The sequence below is a fragment of the Pavona decussata genome, unplaced genomic scaffold, assembly GCF_977016875.1.
Source record: "Pavona decussata unplaced genomic scaffold, jaPavDecu1.1 SCAFFOLD_64, whole genome shotgun sequence".
Classification (NCBI taxonomy): domain Eukaryota; kingdom Metazoa; phylum Cnidaria; class Anthozoa; order Scleractinia; family Agariciidae; genus Pavona; species Pavona decussata.
In genome coordinates this window covers 447,769-469,026 of record NW_028145484.1, presented here as the reverse complement: position 1 = coordinate 469,026, position 21,258 = coordinate 447,769, and the positions used below count along the sequence as shown (strand labels likewise).

General features: G+C 40.5%; 2 protein-coding genes and 1 pseudogene across 2 annotated transcripts; 1 reads left to right on the top strand and 2 right to left on the bottom strand.

The window, feature by feature from the left end:
- Positions 1-1,301: 1,301 nt before the first annotated feature.
- LOC146478268 (uncharacterized) lies at positions 1,302-2,295 on the bottom strand. Its single transcript, XM_085111712.1, has one exon. It carries the CDS (start codon positions 2,226-2,228, stop codon positions 1,650-1,652), a length of 579 nt encoding a protein of 192 aa, XP_084967838.1. The 5' UTR covers positions 2,229-2,295; the 3' UTR covers positions 1,302-1,649.
- Positions 2,296-3,324: 1,029 nt separating this feature from the next.
- LOC146478267 (uncharacterized) lies at positions 3,325-7,059 on the top strand (annotated as a pseudogene).
- LOC146478266 (uncharacterized) lies at positions 7,015-12,614 on the bottom strand. Its single transcript, XM_085111711.1, has 4 exons — positions 11,469-12,614; positions 10,357-10,458; positions 8,977-9,506; positions 7,015-7,764 (listed from the first exon to the last, which is right to left on the bottom strand). Exons 1-4 carry the CDS (start codon positions 12,472-12,474, stop codon positions 7,534-7,536), a joined length of 1,869 nt encoding a protein of 622 aa, XP_084967837.1. The 5' UTR covers positions 12,475-12,614; the 3' UTR covers positions 7,015-7,533.
- Between the last annotated feature and the right edge of the window lie 8,644 nt (positions 12,615-21,258).

Below are 21,258 nucleotides of genomic sequence, written 5' to 3'. Positions count from 1 at the left end.
TCCGTCGTCTAACATACGCTTCGAAAACTTGTAGGCTACGAGGGCACACGCCTCCTTTGGCTTTTGTGTCACTTGCTTCGAAAAGTCGGAAAAGGCAGCCGTCTCCTCCCCCTAACCCACAGGGAGAGACGTCTGAATTCTGAGCGTTATAATGCCGTCCGGTGACGTCACACAGTAATTTATGCAATTTTTCTTAAATAAAAACCTTTTAAAAAAATGGCGGCCACGAGTCGTAAAAAATGGCGAACTGTTCGGTTTCCTTTTGTTTTATCTACGACTTTGGCCCTCTTTACATCCACTACTAAGTATTTGTACAAGCACTCAAGGTATAACAAGTCCCCTGCGCAGGCTAGGATTAAGAAGCGTATGTTTGGTTTATCAAAAGAGTCGAGCTCGTGAGCCAAAATTGGCCACTGACATTTCGAGCATTACAGCCCTTCGTCAGGTGGTCAAAAGGTTACATTGTAACGTTAGCACTCGAATCTCTTTACGGTGGCTTTAGTTATCAACTCTGTTGATAAACCAAACATTCGTTTCTACTCCCCACCGACGCAGCACCGCAGTTTATTTAGAAACTAACCCCCTAATGCATTTGGAATAAAAAAGACTTGGAAATCTGATAATTCTCATTTGGTGACCTACTATAAAAAGACTTCGAATGGTATCACCTTCTTTTCTCTTTCAGTAACTTGGAAATGTTGAAAACAAATATGTCTTCTTACTTACGTTCATGAATGATGCAGAATACGGTATTTCATTTTTGCGTGTATGTCAATGTGATTGACATATGTCAAGAAATTTGTGTGAATGACGCAAATAGACGACTTGCAACAAAGTCAGGTCGCTGATTGGCGAATGGAAGCCTGCAAACGGGAAATATTCCAAAAAACATTACGCAAACTGTACTGAAGCGGGCACGACGTTCAGTCGGTAGATCTTCATCGTTGAGAATAAAACGAAAATAGTTGCCTGTCCGTTTCAGTGTAGTTTTCATAACGCAACATTCAATTTTCCGAGAAATAAGATTAATCCTAAATTGACTTGTCTGAACTTCACAACACTTGCCGCCACGTCATTTTAGCGCTATATAAAAACAGCTAGGTTGTTCAATCTAGTACATCTGAACGTATAGTGTTAGAACTAACTGAACTGGTATTTAAGCTCATACACTGCACTCGAAATTTCGATTTCAGGTGTCTGCGGAACGTCTGGCGTTCGCATTTAAAAACTCAGTCTCGCAATAAAAAAAGTCAAATGTGGCTCGCCAAGAAAAACGCTAGTCTCACCTTCTCGCCAAGTCATACATTTACCATTCGCCATTTTATTTTAGTATATTTTAGCCACTCTTCAGTGTTAACATTATCACAAGAGATACTGAGTTTAATCCTCGCTGAATATTGGGACAGAAATGAACTGATAAGCACAATATTAAACTTGAACCAAGGTAATTTTAACATGTCTGCTATTTTTTCCGAGTACAAAAAGGCTTAACAGTAAATAGAACAACGAAAAAAACATGACATTGTGTTTCCCAGTAGCGGAAGAAACAGTTTCAAACGAAACAGTTATCAAAGCGTTTTTCTTCACATGGTACTTGAAAACGGTAGACATGTCATTATAGAAAATGTGGCAAAACACATTACTGATCATCATACTACGATAATAACAACGCTGTTTGGGTTCGGCTTGTTGTAAGCTGGAGGCGGCCCGATGTAATCTGGAGGATTGGTTTCCCCAGGAGATTGTTGCCGAGCCTCGTCTTGTATGCTTTTGTAGATCCTAAAGTGAAGGAAGGCCTCGACAGCGAACAAAGTGAAGCAAACGAAACCGAAGAAGGCTGCTGCACCGGCCGTACTTTTGCTCGTAACGCACCGATATTTGGCGCATGAAGCAGCAAGGCTGGAACAGATCAAAAAACAAACGACTGCTAACAGATTAAACACCAGCAAGACCGCAGGATGGCGGTCAATCCACACAATTCTTTCCCATAAGCCAAGGAGATGGATTATCATGTCGATTAGGGCATTGATGAAGGCGATCCATGCGATGCAATCCAAGAAACTAAACCTTGGAGCACAGTTACACTCGTAATAAGAAAGAACAGAGGAGCTACATGCTCCAGTCAGCAGCGTAAAAACCACTTCTGCGATTTTAAGCTTCCCCATCCAGGTCTTCGTGATGAAGTCCAACGAAAATGTGATAAAACCGTCGCCCCGTTGCTCCGCCATTTTGCCTTACTGCTGCGTAGCAAGCGTTTCCAGAGAATGAAAACGAAAAACTAGTTTGGTTTTCTTTTCATTTTTTGCGCTCGCCCTATTCTTGCGCGGCCAGAAACCGGAAACCACCTCATTTTGGAAATTAACGCTCGTGTAAGGTATTCAATATTAAAGCAAATTGCATGAAAAATTAATTCCCAATAAAGGAAATTAACGCGTATAAGATGCTAAAATTTCAAAATGTTTTATTTGTCTTGTTTCGCCGGTGTTGCTAAAAGTGTACGAAGTTCTTGCATCGTCAATGTAACCTGTAATTCTACTAACCTTACATATATGATTGAATGTAAAAAATGTAAAAAACAGTATATAGGGGAAACCAAACGCACGATCCGTGAAAGGTTCACAGAACACAGACAAGCGACAAACAACCCACATCACGCCAACTCCACAGCAGCAGTCCCTACACACTTCAACTTACCAGGTCACTCTTTTGCGGACATGCGACTTATCCCTCTCGAACTACAACCCACCATCAATGCCTCCCGCCGAAAGGCACGCGAGGCTTTTCTAATTCATAGTGGGAAAACGTTATCTCCAGAAGGCATTAACAGGAAAAACGAACGCTCAACCTTGATTATACACTTCTGTATTTTTGTTATCTCATATTGACAAGTACGCTGTCTTCATGTCATGTATTAGCCAATCATTTTTTTGCATGTATTTTTTCAAATTTTAATTTTAGGAGCCGTTAGTATATTTTTGTTATCTCATATTTACAAGTACGCTGTCATCATATCATGTGTTAGCCAATCATGTTTTTCCATGTATTTTACAAACTTTAATTTAAGGAGCCGTTATTATATTTTCCTTCAGTATAGGAAGACTAATTCTATTAGTCGAAATATTGGCCACTAATAAATCTGCCCTTTGCTGTAGTGCCTGCCTTGCATTCAGTTTTCTATTTTCACGTTCAAGTGACGCCTGACACGAGGTCTTTCACAAGAGAGATCCGGCAAAATTACCAGCAAGTTTAATTCCTGCGTTGTGTGGACCTCTGCATTCAAAAGTTTCTGATTACTGAGGCTGTGACCTTTGAACGCGTGCGTTCATGAAAGTGTTATATACACAGGCATCGCGGGCTCGGAATTTTGACCAAGGGTGACCTCGCTGGAGATGAACATGTGTCATTCTTTTTATAACTTTTAAGACCTTTTAATACCCTTTTATGCAAAAATAATCGATGCAAAAATGATACGATCGATAATACCACAGGTACCCCAGGCTCTATGAGAGATATAGGCCGTGACCTTTGCGTGAGTGTTGTAATTTGAGCGTCACGGCGAGCATTGCGTAACGGCGAAATTGTAAGGATTTGAATGGGAAAAAACAATTCCTACTTCAGTTTAAAAATACCAACGAATTTTCAATAAAAATATCCCTACCTGAACTCCCTTGTCTGTTGTCCTTTCTCCAATGTGGTTTTTGGAGCGATTGAGCGCGATTTCAGTGAGTTTTATAGTTACTCATTTTATTGGTTACTTTACTTTATTTTTCAGCTTTATTGGTCAATTGCCGACGCTCTCCAGAGCTCGCACACTTGTATGGCTTGCCGACGACACATAAAGAACAGTTGGCAATTATTCGCTAGCGAAATGGCTTGACGACAAATTGAAACCCCTGTCGTGCAATCAATATACGGTGACAGACACATTCCGCTTTGCTGATGAAGTACGAGGGTTCGAGATGGAGAACGGCGAAATTTTAGTTTCCTATGACGTCACCTCATTGTTTACAAAGATCTTAGCTGAAAAAGCCTTTGCCCGGCCAGGATTGGTTCAACGAGACGCACAGCTTGACCCTCCCTAACAGCGACGAAAAACCAGCTTTTCCAGTTTGACAGTGCTTTATACGAACAGACGGATGTAGTCGCTATGGGTTCTCCCCTTGACCGTGGGGGGGGGACAGGGGGGTCAGAACCTCCCGCCTCCCGTACCTTTGCCTCCCGCCTCCCGCCCTTTTTCGCGTTTCTCCCGTCCCCTAGTAAATTAGAAGGCTTTAAAACCCATATTAGTCATAAAGCTGTACCAGGACGTACCATTCGTCGTAGGCCTTTCATTATTCATTTTTTTACTATATTTATTTTGATTAACGTTAACATTATTGATAGGTTTTGTACTCTGAGTTAATGAAATTTTGACTAACATAAAGACTTTTGCTCTTGAGCCATCGTAGCTTGATCAGAAATAAAATACAAACAGCGGTGATAAACATAACAAACTTGCGCATTTTATGTAACTTGACGTTTCATATTCCACGTCAAGCTAAAATGCGCAAGTTTATTATCTTTATCACCGCTGTTTGTATTTAATTTTTGACTAACATGTTCGTCTTGTTTGACGGTTTAACCATTCTTTCAGTGTCAACAGTCTTAGTCCATCGTGCAGTGTAGTAGTTGTTGCATTTCTTAATTATTCATTTGTTGGGATCATGTAATTCAAATAGGGACATGGCGAGCTGGCAGCCAAACGCCCCAGTTAGAGTTCAGTACGTCTGCCTAATTCTTGGCGCTGTATTGCGGATCCATCGCATTTACTTGATACACTAATTATAATTATTATAACCTCATCCCTGATGATGCCGTTGATCGGCGAAAGCTTGGATTTCAGTTTTTAGTTTTTAGTTTTTAAACAGCAGTGTAAGGCCTCAATTGAACAGTTTTTATATATTTTTAACCATGCTGCTGAAGGACAACATGAACTAATTATAATCTTGATATCTTTCTCGATATCCTTACTCCCTAAAACTGCGTGAAAAAAATTGCTTTTAGTTCGGGAAAAGGTAAAATGAAACTTTAGGACCTACTTTCAATCCAAGTTTTAAATCTCTGGGTTACTGGTGGTGAATTCTAAGCTCGTTGCTACTGCTCTGAGGAAAGAATTACTGCATTAAATGCAAAAAAGCGTTCGAAATTAGGCAAACTGTTCATCAAAAAGAAGTCTTCATCAGTGTGCCGAGGAGGCGGCACTGATCTCCTGCTACTCCTAATCCTACACCTGTTTTCTATAAAGTCGTTCCTGGTTGCTTCCCGTGCTGTTTGGCAGCCTATTGTGATAGGAATCGATTTTGCCTTGTCCAAAACGAAAAACAGCGTCGTGAAACGAACCACTCCACACTCTCCACGTGCTCATTGAAACAGCATTCTATTCGCAAATTCCCATACACCATGCAGCAAAATCTTTAGTACGGTCCGATTGGCGGTCATTGGGAGCTAACTCCCAAGAAGGTCGTCCATGCCCCAGATTTCTCACTACCGTACTGAAAGATACTAAGAACTACTAAAATGGTCTTTGACGACATTGAATTTTTTTTATATCTCTGATACTAAATTTACAAGACGCGTATGCTCGCCTCTTTTGAGACTACTAACAACTTGCGCGGCTCTCACACATGTGTTCACATGCCACGCTTGACATTTCATGAGCTATGACGTAACACAATGAAAGGGTTTACAATTTCACCGGAAGCAACCCTGTTTATCGCCTGAGCACGAATTTTTGTGTGCCCTTGGATATAAAATATTGTGTAAAGCCTCGGAGGACGCTAAATGGAGGACAAATAACATTGTAAAACATTGTTGGGTTCTTTTTTTGATAGTATTCTAACGCATTAATAAGTAAAGAAATTCACTGCTTTGTATTGTTCTCCCGCTTCCCGTCCTCTTAGAACTCCCGCCTCCCGCCCTTTCCTCTCCCGTCTCCCGTACCCCTCCCGCCCCCTATTCTCCCGGGCTCCCGCCCCCCTGTCCCCCCCCACTTGACCCGTTGCTAACTAATGTCTTCATGTGCTCGATTGAGGAAAACCTCGAACAACGCGGTCAACTTCCGCGGTATTACCGCAGGTACGTCGATGACACCCTGACCGTAATGCCTGATAGGGTGACCGCTGGCCAGTTTCTGGACACCTTTAACTCTACCCATCCCTCCCTTAAGTTTACCATGGAAGTCGAATGGGAAGGATCCCTTCCCTTTCTAGGAACTGAACTGCTTAACCGTGCACCAAAGATTGAGAGCAAGGTCTACGTCAAAAGAACCAACACAGGTCTCCTTCTGCATTTCCAGAGTCATGTTGACATTAAATACAAGCGCAGCCTAGTTAATACCATGGTGGATCGCGCTTATCGATTATCTTCTAACTGGTCATTCTTCTCCGAGGAATGTGACCGCCTTAGAGGGGTTTTTCATAACTTGAAATACCCAAAGCCACTGGTTGAAACTACAATCAAGCGGTTCGTTGAGAGAAGGATTTCATCTCAAGACCCCTGCCCACCACCAGATGTATCATCGGAGACTGTGAGAATAGTGTTACCCTTCAAGGACCGGTCTTCAGCTAATTATGTTAAACAACAACTGAACAATCTAAGTTCGAAGTTGTAAACGTGACTGTCCAACCAGTGTTTGTAAGCCCTAAGCTCGAGCAACAACTTAAGCGACACGAAATTAAGCCCTCTATTGTCAACCAACAATGTACCGTCTATGAATTTAAATGTAACCTGTGTGATGCAGGGTATGTGGGTTATACAAGTGGTCACTTACACGAGCACGTAGAAGCGCACACTAGAAAGTCATCTTCGATTTACAAACATTACAACCTCCTGCACAACAGTGAAATGCCTGAACGCTTCATCGCCAAATGTAGCGGCAAATTTGATTGCCTCGTTAAAGAAATGCTATAGTACATTCGCATGCGTAAACCAACACTGAACGTGCAAAGGTGTTTGTTTAGGCCGTTTATTGTAATTTATGCTTATCTTGTACTTTTCCTTATTTGCATGCTATTTAACTAGTCTCTTGATAATGGAGTCACGATGACCCCGAAACGTCGAGCAGCAATAAATCTTTCCTGGTTTTTCAATTAATTAATTAATTAATTAATTAACAACAACTATAAATATGAGAGTAAGAAATATGAAAAGAAAGACCAAAAGGGTTAGCGCGAACGGGATATGATACCTATGCAAGGAGCAACCCCAACCTAAGAAAAATCAAGTAAAAATTTCAAATGAGAACACTAATGAAAAACACGAAGATTACGAACGGTGGCACAGGCAGTCACGGGAGAGGAACCAGGTGCAAGGCATGTCTATGTCAAACCGTGTATCCAATAAGGTAAAATAGGTGGCAACTTGGTTCCTAGGTAGTTTTTGTGAAAGTTGAACGAGGTCAGACGATCGCGAAGTAGCATAAATAAAATAAAGTTATATTTTCAAGTGAAGTTTTCGCTGGCGTTGCCGTCGTCGCTGCTTAAGTTCCCTGATATTTTAACTAAAACATCTCCTTTCCTTTTGATGACCGTTCCATTCTTCGTTGTGAAGAATTTTATATTTTCCCAGAAAGTTCTCCACCGCTGAGTAAAATCCGGCGGTCTTCTCGAAGTGAACACCATCATGTGCAGCTTCAGGATTCGAGTCCGTCATGTGATACAAGTCTAGAACGTCAAATCCTGCTTGGCACATGGCTGTAGTTGCATAGGCAGCGTAAAGGAGATTTCGCTGAAATAGTAAAAACACAGAAAAACACGCTTACTTTGTACACTCGCCGGTTCTCTGTGCATTGTACACAAGAAATGAACCGGTAACAAAACCCGGGGGTGACAGGGGTGATCGTCGGAAATTTTGAAAAGAACCGCTAAAAGGTACCAGAATTATGTTTTGTGGGCATGGTCCAAACAACTTTTTACCCCTAAGAGGTACCAACTGTAAAACAATGAACTAATTAACAGCTGACTGGCAATTACTTCCTCTCGTATGTTTTTTGGCTCAATACCCTAAAGGGTGCCACCATCCTCTGACGGAAGTCGTTTTAGATTTTAGCATCCTAAAGGGGGACCAAACCACGAATTTTAATCCCTAAAAGGTACGACGATCACCCACATCACTTTTGTATGGGAGTAACCCCCTCCCCCGGAACAAAACTTGCACAAACGACACACTATGCCAGCTATACGGTCAACCTATCTTCGAAAGTTTTGTCATTGCGCCAGCCGCAGGAACAGTTTGGGATATAAGTCGATGCCAAAACTACGACTGTGCTTAATAAACTGGCCGGAACAAAACTCTAAGTTTTGTTTTGTAGTTTATTGTAATTGTAATTGTCACTGAAGAGTCCCTTTGGAGAGTGCCAATAAAGTTTGTATTTGTATTGTATTCAAAATTCATCGGGAAATAAGGGGTCCTTGCATGTTTCGTACACGTAACGGTACAAAGTGACCGTGGGCTCGATTTTTGCCGCTCCCTCGGGTCCAGGTTTCCTCCCCCGGGGTGAGTGTGGGCTCATTTCCCTGGCCGGTAATCGAGCCTAATGTGAACGTAGCCTTGGTTAGAATTAAACTTACAAGGATTTGTTGTTACTCATAACCCACCGGAAAGTTTCGTTCTTAGGTTTCGGAAAGGAAGGCATATCATGGTAAGGTATGGGTGACTATATGGAGGGTCAGGGTTGCGTGGGTGACTATATGGTACCTTACCATGAATAACTTGCCGAAAGGAAAGCCGAATTTAACCTCGTCCCCAGGGCCTTTGCGATATTCAAATGGGCGGACGACGGCGAAGATCTTAGGAGACGCTGCAAAACCCCCACGAATCGCGGAATTTTTGTCACGTGACACACACTCGAGTTTTGTGTTCGCTACACTTTTTCCGGGATCAATTGTGTTTTGATGTATACGATATTTGATCCCGGAAAAAGTGTCGCGACTCCCTTACCTGCGTGGTTAAAAATAAGGAATTCGGATTCTCGTGAAGATCAAACTTTGCAGTAGCAGCGGTTCTCTTCATCTTTTTCGCAGCAGTAGCCGATTTCCAAATAATTTTAGCCTTGAACTTCGGACCATTTTTCCCTTCGTAATCAGTTAAACTGGTTTCCTTTAATGTGTATATGAGGTCTCCAATGAGTTCCTGGAAAGTTGTAAAATTAAGAATTGTTGCCGCGTGATGTCCAATATTAATCACTAGCGTGCTGTTTTCTGTTTGCATTTCCGGTTGACGGAGAATATTGACAATTGCTCCAATGATCTTATCCTGCTGAAAATCAAGATCGTCATCTGGTGCATCAGCGCTTTGCCCCGGACCCCTGGGATACATCCAGGTGAACGTCAACCGACATTGCTGGTAGAGGATCGTACACAAAGGTCGTTGAGTAAGCGGAAGAAACATTTCTCTGGTGACTGAATCTCCGTACATCCAAAATGTGCCTGTTTTATTGTAGCCCTCTGGTAACGACCAATTGTATGATTCTGTTATGAATGACACGAGAAAAGACAAAATATGAATATCAGCTTTGTCCGCGAGAATTAGCCATTGATAAGGTAACGCCGTACACAAGCTATAGCCTACAATCATTATGGTGTAGTTGCCGTTAGTCCATCGCAGAATTACTTATTTAATTATTTAGTTGTTTATTGGCTGCCGTCTAATTTGCTATCGAATCCGCGTGTTTCGCGCTTGGGTCATAATATCAACGGGAAAAACTTCTGTCCATAAGTTACAGGACGGACCTCGAACTCGGTTTGTTAGAGGTATGTATATTCGCTCTCCGCATTCATTAAAAACTTTTAACTTGTTTTTCTAAAGAATTGTCTTCTTAGAATAGAATAGATAGATAACCTTTATTTTCACTCGATAAATTTTAAAACTAAAGGCCTGTGGGGTCGACTTAATTCCTCTCGGGAAAAAACAAGATTCTGGGGAAAACAAAACTAACTTTTTTTTCTCGGGACCATTCATTAATAAAAATTCTTGAATTATATGATCCAACCATCCAGTTTTTAAGGTGTTTTGATACAGTTTTTGAGGGCCAACACCTCACTTTTTTCGATCGGCTATTCAAGTACTCGTCTCCATTACCGATCGATGTGAAATCTTCGCTGATTATTGGCTATGGAGTGAAGTTTCTCAGGATTTATATTTTGGCAAAATCGATATTGCCATAAGGACGATAAACAATATATATCCTCTTTTTGGTAATTCTTGGAGTATTTCGTGTAAGAGAATATTTAGTTTTGGTATCAGCGTAGTTTTCAGCCCCAAAAACGTAAAAAGTGGAATAAACAGTAAAAATATATTGATTTACAGTGTACTGCGAACCTTTGACGTCTGGTTTCCACCCAGTTTCACTCGTCCATCGACCAAACGGATACATAAGATACTTGCAGCTGCGAGGACAGGAGTCCAGCCCTTCAAGCTTGTCTGGCAAAACAGAAGCAGAAAAAATCGTAGTTGTAAATAAAATGTAAAACATTAAAACCACAACCATGCATGGATCCCTATAGTCTTCCACGAAATCATTGTGGGGAAGAGGATCTCAGCCTCAACGTTCTCACAAAAATGGTTCTTATAAAAAAAGGAGTGTATCCCTAAGAAAGTGTAGATAATAGAAAAGATCATGAATGTATATTAAGCCGGGTTTTTATTTCTTAAATACTACTTCACAAACCGTGAGCGATCAATCTTGTTCAACGTAGGATTGTGATCAGTCGAAAACGATAAGAATAGAAATGAAATTCAAAAAGGCTACTACAAGGATTCAGATCAAACAACATGAAAACGCTTGAGTAAAACTAGTAAGCGGAAGTACATATGACATGACGTGGTATGATGTGCCTAGATAAGCAAAAAGAAAAACAAAAATTGTGTACTGCATATAGTAACAGATTGTAGTCCGTCACGTTTGTTAAGGGGGGATTACACCTAAACGCCATTTTTCCGCCACTTGACATGGCTTTAATGGAATATCTCGTTCACGTTTCAAGCAATCCAAAAACTCTATCATACTTATCATCATCCCGAAATCTGTGTTGTGGGGTATTTTGTGAATTTTTGGGTGATATTTTGGGTATATTTGGGAGGAGTAGTTTTTCTAGAAGGTTTGGTAAAATTAAGAGAAGTAAGAAATATTGAAGATTAAGTAAAGTTTAAAATTAGAATTTCTAGTTAGTAATTAATAGACAGATACCAAGTTAGCCCACTAGCAACCTGGGGTGCTTTTGCGTGGGTATCAACTGTCTGTTGGTGTTCCAAAAGTCATTTTCTTTGTTCTTTCTCTTGTTAAAACCTCTTCAAATTTCATTCAAATTTAGGTGTAATCCACCCTTAATGCCCAGAGGCTCAAGGGTTTTGGATTTATAAATGATGTGCGCTTCGCGCGCTTTCCTGAAAGAAGTTTTTCAATAGGAAAAAATGTAAATCCGTATACATACCTACTAAAGACGCCTTTAATTGTGCCTCGGGTATTGTTATGTTAATCCAGTTGTTGAAGGACTGGAACAGAAGGTGGTCAATGGGTCGACCTAACATTGAGAGATTCTGATTTCTCCCCTCGGAATTGCCTCTAATAAACCAATCCTTTGGAGGGTTTCTGAAACCATCGCAAAGGCTATAATCAAGGTAGACCATCAACTCATAGCTTCCAGGCTCCGTGAGGAGAAATAGAGCTTCGTAAGTTCCGTTATGGTGATCAAACATGGTGGCTCCAACTTTAGATGGTCCACGTATGGAAACCCTCCACGTATCTCCACCAATCGTCTTTGTTTTATTGTCTGACGTTTTTGATTGGATGAAAATCCTGCTAAACTCTCCCGCTGGTCTGATGTCCCAAAACACGATTTCACTGGTGCTGGCGTTGCTTCTGTGTATCGTGTCCCACTTGACTGGATGCCAAGCCATGTCATCTTTGCAGTATTCCACCAAACTTTGCCAATCGACGCGTGCCCGCCGCTGACGAAGCCAACTTCGTCTAAAGTTGTCTGATCGAGGATCCGCGGGATTAACTGTGACCGGTTTGGTAGGATCCGCGGGATTAACTGTGACCAGTTTGGTAGGATCCGCGGGATTAACTGTGACCAGTTTGGTAGGATCCGCGGGATTAACTGTGACCGGTTTGGTAGGATCCGCGGGATTAACTGTGACCGGTTTGGTAGGATCCGCGGGATTAACTGTGACCGGTTTGGTAGGATCCGCGGGATTAACTGTGACCGGTTTGGTAGGATCCGCGGGATTAACTGTGACCAGTTTGGTAGGATCCGCGGGATCAACTGTGACCGGTTTGGTAGCTATGCATTGAAATAGCGAAGTGGAAGACCTACACGCTTCTATTAAATAAAAATTCGCGATAAGTTCGCAAGACATGAACACAAGGATAACGAGGAACCCAATTAAGAGCGGTTTTCTTTTTGGGAGCAAAATTGGAAGTCGTTGTCGTGACATTTGTGTGATATATAATCCTCTCCTTCAGTCCTCACGATCAGCCGGCCACGAAAAGTTATCGGCAATCAGACGAAGCTGCAAAACAAATAAAAATTAAATCCATGCAAAATTAATCGATGCAATGGAATGAAGTAAAATGGATACAAAACGAAGAAAGCAAGGCCGAGAATTGATATCATTGTAGAACCCAATTAAGTTTTGGTTTATTACAAGACAGTTGAAACTTACAATATTTCGGCTCTAGACTCATAGTCAATTAAAAGATATTTTACAAGAGGCAACTTAAGGTATCAGTATATCCCATTTCACCACACGAGCACGATCCGCTCAAGCGCTCGCTGTTTTAACAAAAATCCCCATAAGCCGTACATTTTTTTGAAAGCTTAATAATTAAGGACTGACTAAATATTTTTAAATGCTTAGAATTGAATGTGTTTCGAAAACGCGGATCTTTTTACAGAACTGCATGTCTTCATAAATGAAGTTCCACGCCCGCTAAAATTGAACAGGGCAAAACGATAGCATTCGTTTCTTCACACGTCACGGACCACCAAAACCTTGCCTCAGATTTTTGACACGTGCGTTTGTTATTTTTTTCAAGGGGTTAAGGTTAAGAAAGAGAAAAAAAGTAGGACTGCCTACAAAACAAGGCATAACTTTTTAACAAGAGAACTAAGAGAGAGGAGAGACCCTGGGAACGAGGTTGTAGGAAAGTCAGGGACCAAAGGAATTCTAAGCATGCAGTCTATTTTAAATCAGCCAATCAACGCTTCAACGCTTACCCTGCCGGGCAACGATTGCGACGCGTTGATTGCCTGCCTTTACTCCCTTTCTCTAGTACCGGCCTTCGGCCGGCAACACTGTAAAACAGTAAACGCGCCAAAGAAGGGTTTCTACGGCTCGGAATGGCAAAAAAACACCACGCGTGACTCAATCAACATTTCCTTGAAACTTTATTTCAACATAAAGGTGAAAAGGCGACTTTAAATATCGCTACTCAGTAAAAATTTCAACCGATCGTGTCACGAGAATATAAAGTCTCAAGTTGCAAACAGTCATTACACCACACAAACAAAGGGTGGTCGGCCTGTGCCAGAACCAAAAAAGTCGATTGCAAACCCTACCACGACGATATCTTATGAAGGGAATGACAGTGATTTCAAAGAATGCCTGAAACGGTAAAATAAGCCCCAAAACGCACAAGAATACACCAGAGGTGATTCAGTTTTATTCATTTTATTGAATGAAAGTTAAATTTAGCGTTTTTTAAGCTTCATAATCCGAAATCGACAGTATTTATTTCCCATACAAAGTCTTTTAACGCGTTTAAATTCTCAACGGCTGCCTGTTACCCAATACCGCTTGCACTCAAAGTTTCGCTAGTAATTAATTATTACACGCTCTCTGGTGACGCGAGCGTGGGCTGCCTGCGGGCACACGTGCTATTGGTATGTATTTTTTCCCTTGGTAATTCCGCATGACAGGACTTGTCAACGCCCAATTAAGTAATTGTATAAGTATAAAGTATAACTCTGAGAAAAAAAATAATATTTTTTTTCGTGGGGTTTCCTTTGAAAGAAAGATCGTCTTGAGATCTTTTAGGCCGTTTTAAAACCTCTTATCATTTGGTCCCGCCCCTGCTAAACAAAAAAAACTCGGGCCGAGCTTTTGACGGGAACGGACGCTGTTTTCTGAGCTCTGTGACTTATCCATAGAATGGCGTAGAAAGAGGGCTCCTTTAGTTTAGACACAACGTCAGATAATGAGGGGAACGCCGCGGAAATAGGTCAAGATAGTCGTAAAAGGAAAAGGAAAAGGAAAACGGAAAGGAAAACGCGAGGCTTTCAGACAGATGACGAACTTTCGACGTCAGGCGAAACGAATCCGACCATGACAGAGACGCTAACAGAACTCAACCGTAAACTCGATATTGCTCTAGCTGGAATAAAGGAAATCGAAGAGCTCAAGGAAAAACAGCGCATATTGGAGAAAGAAAACTTCAATCTGAGAGAAAGCTTAGAGTTCACTCATAAGTCCATAGTGACCTTGACTAAGAGTCGATGCTCAACAGAAGACGCTATCAACGCTCACCCGGCCGAAATTGTGAATGAATTAACACAAGCTGTTAATGTGGAAAAGAAACGTGCTATAAAGTACGAAAGCCATAGTAGACAGAATAATCTTATTTTGTATAGTATCCCCGAAGAAGCGATAAGAATCCAGTGCTACGACAGAAACTCTGCAAAACACCTTTCTGGAAAGAAACCTTAACCTGGAAGAAGATCAATGAAATACTGATTGAACGGGCACATCGCCTCGGAAAGGTTAGGGAGGACAAAAAACCACGTCCAATTATCGCAAAGTTTAGCTTTCTGATAAAGATAAAGAGCGCATACTACCGAATGCCCTTACACTAGCAGGCTCAAATTATGGCATTTCACAGGATTTTCGGAGAGAGATCGTTGAAATACGGAAGGGTTTAATCAAAGCAATGAAAGAAACAAAGAAGTAGGGTCATGACACAAAACTGGTTTACGACAAACTGTACATAAATGGTAGAAGATACAGACCGCAAACGTGAACAGAATATCAAGTGTCTTTACTGGAGTATACTTTTTATGTTTTTTGTAATTAATGTAACTATTTGTTTAAACTTGTCTTTATTTCGCTGTATGTCTTGCATGTGGCCAAGTCATGCAAAAGGGCCAACAACCCTACAAATAACGTATGCAAATATCGGAGCACCTATTTTTTTTTCCTTTACTTCTTTATACAGTGGAACCCCGATTTTACGATCGTCGATCTACCGATATTTCCGATTTAACGATTTAACATTCTGTGTCCCGGCAAAAGTTACAATAAATTCACGGTATGGAGCAGAATCGCGATTTAACAATATTCGGTTCAACGATGTTCCCGGTATAACGATGGAAATCTAATGACTCAGGCATAAAGTTTTTCCCGTTACAAGGCCACACGCGTAGCGGCTGTCAATTTAAAGTTGTACAACGTACAAACCTTCCTTTACACGCTCAGAGAATATTCAGTTGAGTTCGGTGAGCCTTAATTAGTTTTACAGCAGAGCAAATAGCTAAACAAGTCGTTTTCTCAGTAGCTTTAAAGTAAACTGGAGATAGGAAATCTGGTAAACTGTGAGTTGGTTACAGGTATTGCCCTAGAACTGTGCTATTATTATTATACTTCCAGGATGAAAACCATGTTTACCGAATGTTAATTAGAGCGGGAAAATCTAAAACCCAGTATTTAAAACAGCTTTGGTTCACAACGCAATATTCTTAACGTTCGGAACCGTTTCGTTTCACTGTCGCTAACGAGTTGTACTCGAACTAACATTCCAAAACACGTGGCTTACGAGCACGGCTGAATAAATATTCTGAATTCCACCTGTAAATTCACATGACAAGATTATTAATTTCTTTAAACATTAAACTCAAAATACTTTTCGCTTTCTAAAAGATTGGAGTCCTTTTCAACAATACAGAGAAATAGCCCTTCTGACACTTGTGGTTCTGCCTCTTTTGCCGCCGCTTAAGCAGTCGGGTGAATCGAGTTCAACTTCGCAGGCCCCGGCACACCGGCTATGAAATGACCAAAGTGGTAAAATATATGCCCGAATTCATTAAATTCCAAAAAGGTAGAGATCATTTCCAATTTATCGCTGGTATGCCGCAGAGATACAGCCGCCAACAAGGGGCTTCACTGGAACTGACAGTGACTTATTATTACCTACGATTACGGTATGTCGTACGTCCTGCAGCGGCAAATCAAAGCCAGCCTGTAGTGAAGACCTGCAGCCCTTCTCAAACGACTCGAAATGTTTGTACTTTACACTTACCTTTGGGTAAGTTGCCTCCTGCTGTGCTCTGCAACAACTGAACGTACAGCAAATTAGTCAATTCTGAAATAATTCCGTGCTGCTAAACTATCTAGATGCAATGTCATGTCTCCTCCACCTGGCCGAAAAATTTTCTGAATTGTGATTGGCTGAGAGGAGCTGTATTTCAAAATACAAATTAAAACACCTACTGTATAAATGACAGTTGCGTAGTAACCTTGGGTAACGAAGGGTGAAACAGTTTAAAATATTGGAGAAGAGATCAGTAGGAATACAATATCAGCCTTCGCGAAACTCACGAACTTAAAGGGAGGGGTTCATATTTCAGCGCAGGTGCAGGAAGCTAAATGCTTTTTTCTCTTTCTTATCAACTTTATGGCCTTAATCCCACTCATATGTACTTAAGAGTCAATGTCTGAGAAAACCAGGCAAAATCTGAAAACGCTGAAAGATGGGGGTCGGCCAAATTATTCCATACTGACATCATAGATAGGTTAGGTGCGGTGAGGGTAAAAGGCGGAAAGAGTTTGCGGAATGGTATGTGGCATGGCGTGCGGAATGGCATAATTATGCGAAATACGATTTACGCGGGGAATAAATTAACTGAAGAGCGCATCCTGTTTCCGCGTCAATTTTATAAGAGCAGCAGTTTTTCGTTGTCGCGGACTATTAAACCACCAAACAACAGATCGAGGGTTAGAAAATATACGCCTGGGATAGAACATCTCTGATCGCTGGTTAGAAAGTGAGAGTGAAGAAATCGATGAATTTTCGCATTAAATTTCTAGTTGACAAAAAGAACGTGGCAGCGAGACTGGAGAAATAACATCAGTTCAAGACCAAAACTATTATGTGAGAAATTTTACATTTAAAATCGGTCATTTTATCAGACTCTTTGACGATTACAATTTGTACAACTTATGGGAAAAATGTGTTCTACTTTTTCTCACCTTACATTTTCGTCGAGCAACGAGTGCGCAAGTCACTGTTGAGCTGCCGAGCTAGCTACCTAGCTATTTAATACGGCGATTCAGGTAGCTATAGTTCAGTTACGCGTTATCGAACTAAACATATCCGTCTTTAATTAAGGTCTTTCAGTGCCAGACGTTCCAACCTAAAATGAGATTTAAAAGCGAAAAAGCCCTAGAGCCAAAAAAATAGATAACAAGTATGGTGTCTAATTATCGACACTGGTTGTGTGAAAGGTTGTGAAACTATTCTTATCACAAATGCATTTTGGTCAAATTGTTGTTCACTTTCCCGCTCATGATAAATGAATCATCGAGCATACAGGGTATGAGAATTGATCTTTTACCGAGGTTTAAAAAAAAAAGAAAAAAATGTTTGTTATTTGCCCTCGGTAAAGGATCAATCTTTGTCCTGAGAAGACTTCACGCTGCCACGTTATTTTTGTCAACCGAAGTCGCATGGAGTAAAGTGGGGGGTCTAAAGTGAACATGAAATTTAATTTACTTATTTACTCATATTTCCTTGAATACAAAAACTATAAACAGTTTTCATCGCTTTCTTTACCCTCACTTCTTCCAAATCAACAATCAGACGATCAAATCCTCGAATTGTTGTTAATATTTAGCAAGAGTACGCAGCATCAAAAAAGCTGCTGCTCTTATAAAATTGGCGCGAAAACATGACGCGCTCTTCGGTTAATATATTTCCCACGTAAATCGTATTTCGCATAATTATGCGATTCCGCACAACATGCCACATGCCATTCCGCAAACTCATTCCGCCTTTTACCCTCACCGGGTTAGGTGGACTTATGGATAAATTTACTAAAGTTTACTCTACAAGTGTTTTGGTATAGGAGAAATGAGATCCACTCTCCATCACCCCCTCAGGTCCTAGTTTTTCTGGTAAATTTGACCCAAATTTGACAGCCAGCAAAAACTGTAAAATTTAGCGAAGAGAGTTCGTGTTTTGTACCTGATATAAATGGTCATAGGACTTCTTGTAAAAGGCCAGAGATATGCGAAATAAGCAAAAGTCACTCTACAACATTTAGTTTTCAACTTTTGGAATACCTATATTTCGCATCTGCGAATGAGCAAGAAATTAGCCATTTTCGAACTCACGCAGAACACACAAATAAATCTTCAGCAACAATTGGATGCTAAAACCAAACACTCTTACCTTCCCTCTATCACAATCGCTAATAATCTTTTTGGGCCATTCAATCAGCAAGATGCTTCACCACCTCCATTACTCCTACCACTCGTTGTCATGTACAGCACGACACGGCGCAAGCAATGTGCCGATTAAGCCGCTCTTGGATTCCACCTTGGATTTCTCCACGGTTAAATATATGCAGTTGACTAAAGTGGTCCCAAAAAAATCAGAACCCCTCTGTGGCAAATTTAACAGAAGGAAAATTTGAAAAGAAATACGAACTAAACAGAACGACGCCATCTTTAGTTGGATTGCTCTCAAGGGACTGGGACCTACTTATTTTTACTTTAGGTAGGGAGGGGACAGGGAAGGACCTATCGACGGCGCATTGTTGCTAGAAAGGTCTGTTTGTCGCGATAAACAGCTCAAGATCTGAACAAATAATGCCATGAACGAATCATGCTCAAAATAGAACCAACAGAACCGCGCAATAGCGTGAAAAAATAACTTTATTGGATTTTTTTTGAGCACACGGCTTTTGATGTACATTTCCACCGTCAAGAAATCAGAGATATCCAACTCCCGCGTTCTTCACAACTCGATAAAGCACGCTAAAGCATGAACAACTGGAATTGTTGAATTCAATAACAAAAATTGCAATGCCTTAATAAGAAAGTTTCCGTTCAGTAACTTCGAAAGAAGTACCGTTATTTGACACTTGTACTACATAACACTAGTAAAACAAATCGCTGTACAATGTATCAGCAAACTGATCACAGTTATTACTCAATAAATTGACCCTCCTAGGTTAATCACGCTCCCCTCTGAATCACTGAGGAAAGCTGAAATATGATCTCTACCTTTACCGCAAGGCAATCAGATTGGATGTGTGAAATAAGTAGAAACAGTGTCATGGAATTGTTCTACCTTTAAAATAAACTGCGTAAAACTAAAGATAACTGACGGAAAATCTGCGCTTGATATTTAGAAAAAACCTTTTTTTCTTGCAGATCCCCTTTGGGTTGGAATTTCCTTTTTCCTATAGATAACTACCTTTTCCAAGGTATGTTTGTTTTTGCTTCCGATCTTTTGTTTACTTATTTTGAACTTTGCTAGTTCCGTTGGTCTGTCAATGAACACATGTCGTGAAGCGAAATATTTACCTAGGAGCCCTCACTGAATACGTCATTTGCTTTTAATAAAAGCGTTGGACTTATCATGATTCCGGCTTTTCATGTACACCAGAAGGCCCTTAGGAGTATGCGCTTTTTGGTTATAAAAGCTGCTGTTGAAAACTTACACAACAAATTTACAAAAAATTAGTTTTGGCTGTATTATCTCCGCTTTGATACCTTGATAAATATGATAGGAGACGGGAAGGAGGAGCTGCCGGACCGTCAAGAACGCTAATCAGAGAATAAACAAATAACATCAAGTTAACGTAGAATCTGCAACGCCTAAACTCTTGAGCTCTGCAGGGATCATCAAAAAATTGTCTCCGGGTCGAATAAATAAAGAAGTTATATATCGGTCCAAGGGAACAGTAATCTTGCTATTAATTCAAAACATTCACCTTAAGCTTGTCCTCAAATTTGGAGGTAGCATCCTCCACTTTAAATCTGCTTGAATGGCCTTTTCGACAAGTGTTTATAAAACACAGGGCTGAAACAACATTTGAAATGTTGATTTCAATTGAATGAGATGTTTGTTACATTGTAACAAAACAACGCATTTGATAAATTAGCAGAGATTTCCGAACTGATAAGAAACTACACGTAAGGTAAAAATATCTTAAGGTAACATATAAAGAGTAAATTAATTACCAAAAAAAGGTGAATTGGGAGAAAATAATTTAAATATTGGCTTATTGTACATGCCGGATCCTATTGGAACTGAAACTTGAAACTCCTGGTATATTTCTTCCGACACCTGTTTGTTTACCCGACGAGGATTTTTTAATTTTTTCGCTCCACCTCTGTGAGATGGGTGAGAACAACTGGATTTTAACTTCTGGTAATGTGTCGTTAATTCGTATTTGTGCTTTGGACATTTCGCTGTCTTCCTCTGCATGATAGAGAATGCAATCCGGCGCGATTGAGAATAACATCAGCCTCGTTAATCTGTGTCCCTAAGCCTCGACTTCGATCGACTGACACCCAGATTAGTTAGATAATCTGTTAAATCCTTTCTGCATGATTTTAAAGGAATAACATAAAGCTCATTTGGCGCGTATGGTGTTGGACTGCATACACTGGCAACAGTTGAAAATAAGCAGCTCATTTTGCGTTGTACATTACGCTTCTGAGTGCAATGTAAATACTGTCGCAAAAGACTGGAGCGAAGACCATATGTCACGTAATAAATGTAAATATGGTAAGAACAAAATTGTCATAAAATACTTTCGTACGTGTATAGTCTCTTACGATATAAAAGAATATGACGTTATTTTTTCGGATTTTTTTCCCTTTGTATTGAAACAAAATAGAGTTTCTGCAAGTGAATCTACAGACAAGACTTCCAACTGGGCTACGGTATTGTTTCTCTAAATTGCTCTTGTGTTTTTGGCTCTTATTTGATTTGTTGTAATCCCGTCTTTGACAGTACAAGACAGCTTGACCCAGAAACTTCACCTAATCAAAGCCCACAAAATGCAAATTAAATTTCAAAACGATATTCCCTGCCCAGCAAGTACAACAACATGTAGGCCATTTAATAAGCAAGGAAAATGGTTGTAACTCTTGTTGGTATCTTCATTTCCCAATAGTTTGTTATTCCTTGCCACTTACGGCATGAGCCTAAAC

Bases quoted from the DNA above. Each gene is read 5' to 3' on its own strand.
- LOC146478268 (XM_085111712.1), bottom strand. From the start codon at position 2,228: ATGGCGGAGCAACGGGGCGACGGTTTTATCACATTTTCGTTGGACTTC.
- LOC146478266 (XM_085111711.1), bottom strand. From the start codon at position 12,474: ATGTCACGACAACGACTTCCAATTTTGCTCCCAAAAAGAAAACCGCTC. The intron at 9,507-10,356 runs GTTCGCAGTACA...CATTCATAACAG, and splicing joins GTGGAAACCAGACGTCAAAG to AATCATACAATTGGTCGTTA. The intron at 7,765-8,976 runs GTAAGGGAGTCG...TTACTATTTCAG, and splicing joins CCTTATTTTTAACCACGCAG to CGAAATCTCCTTTACGCTGC.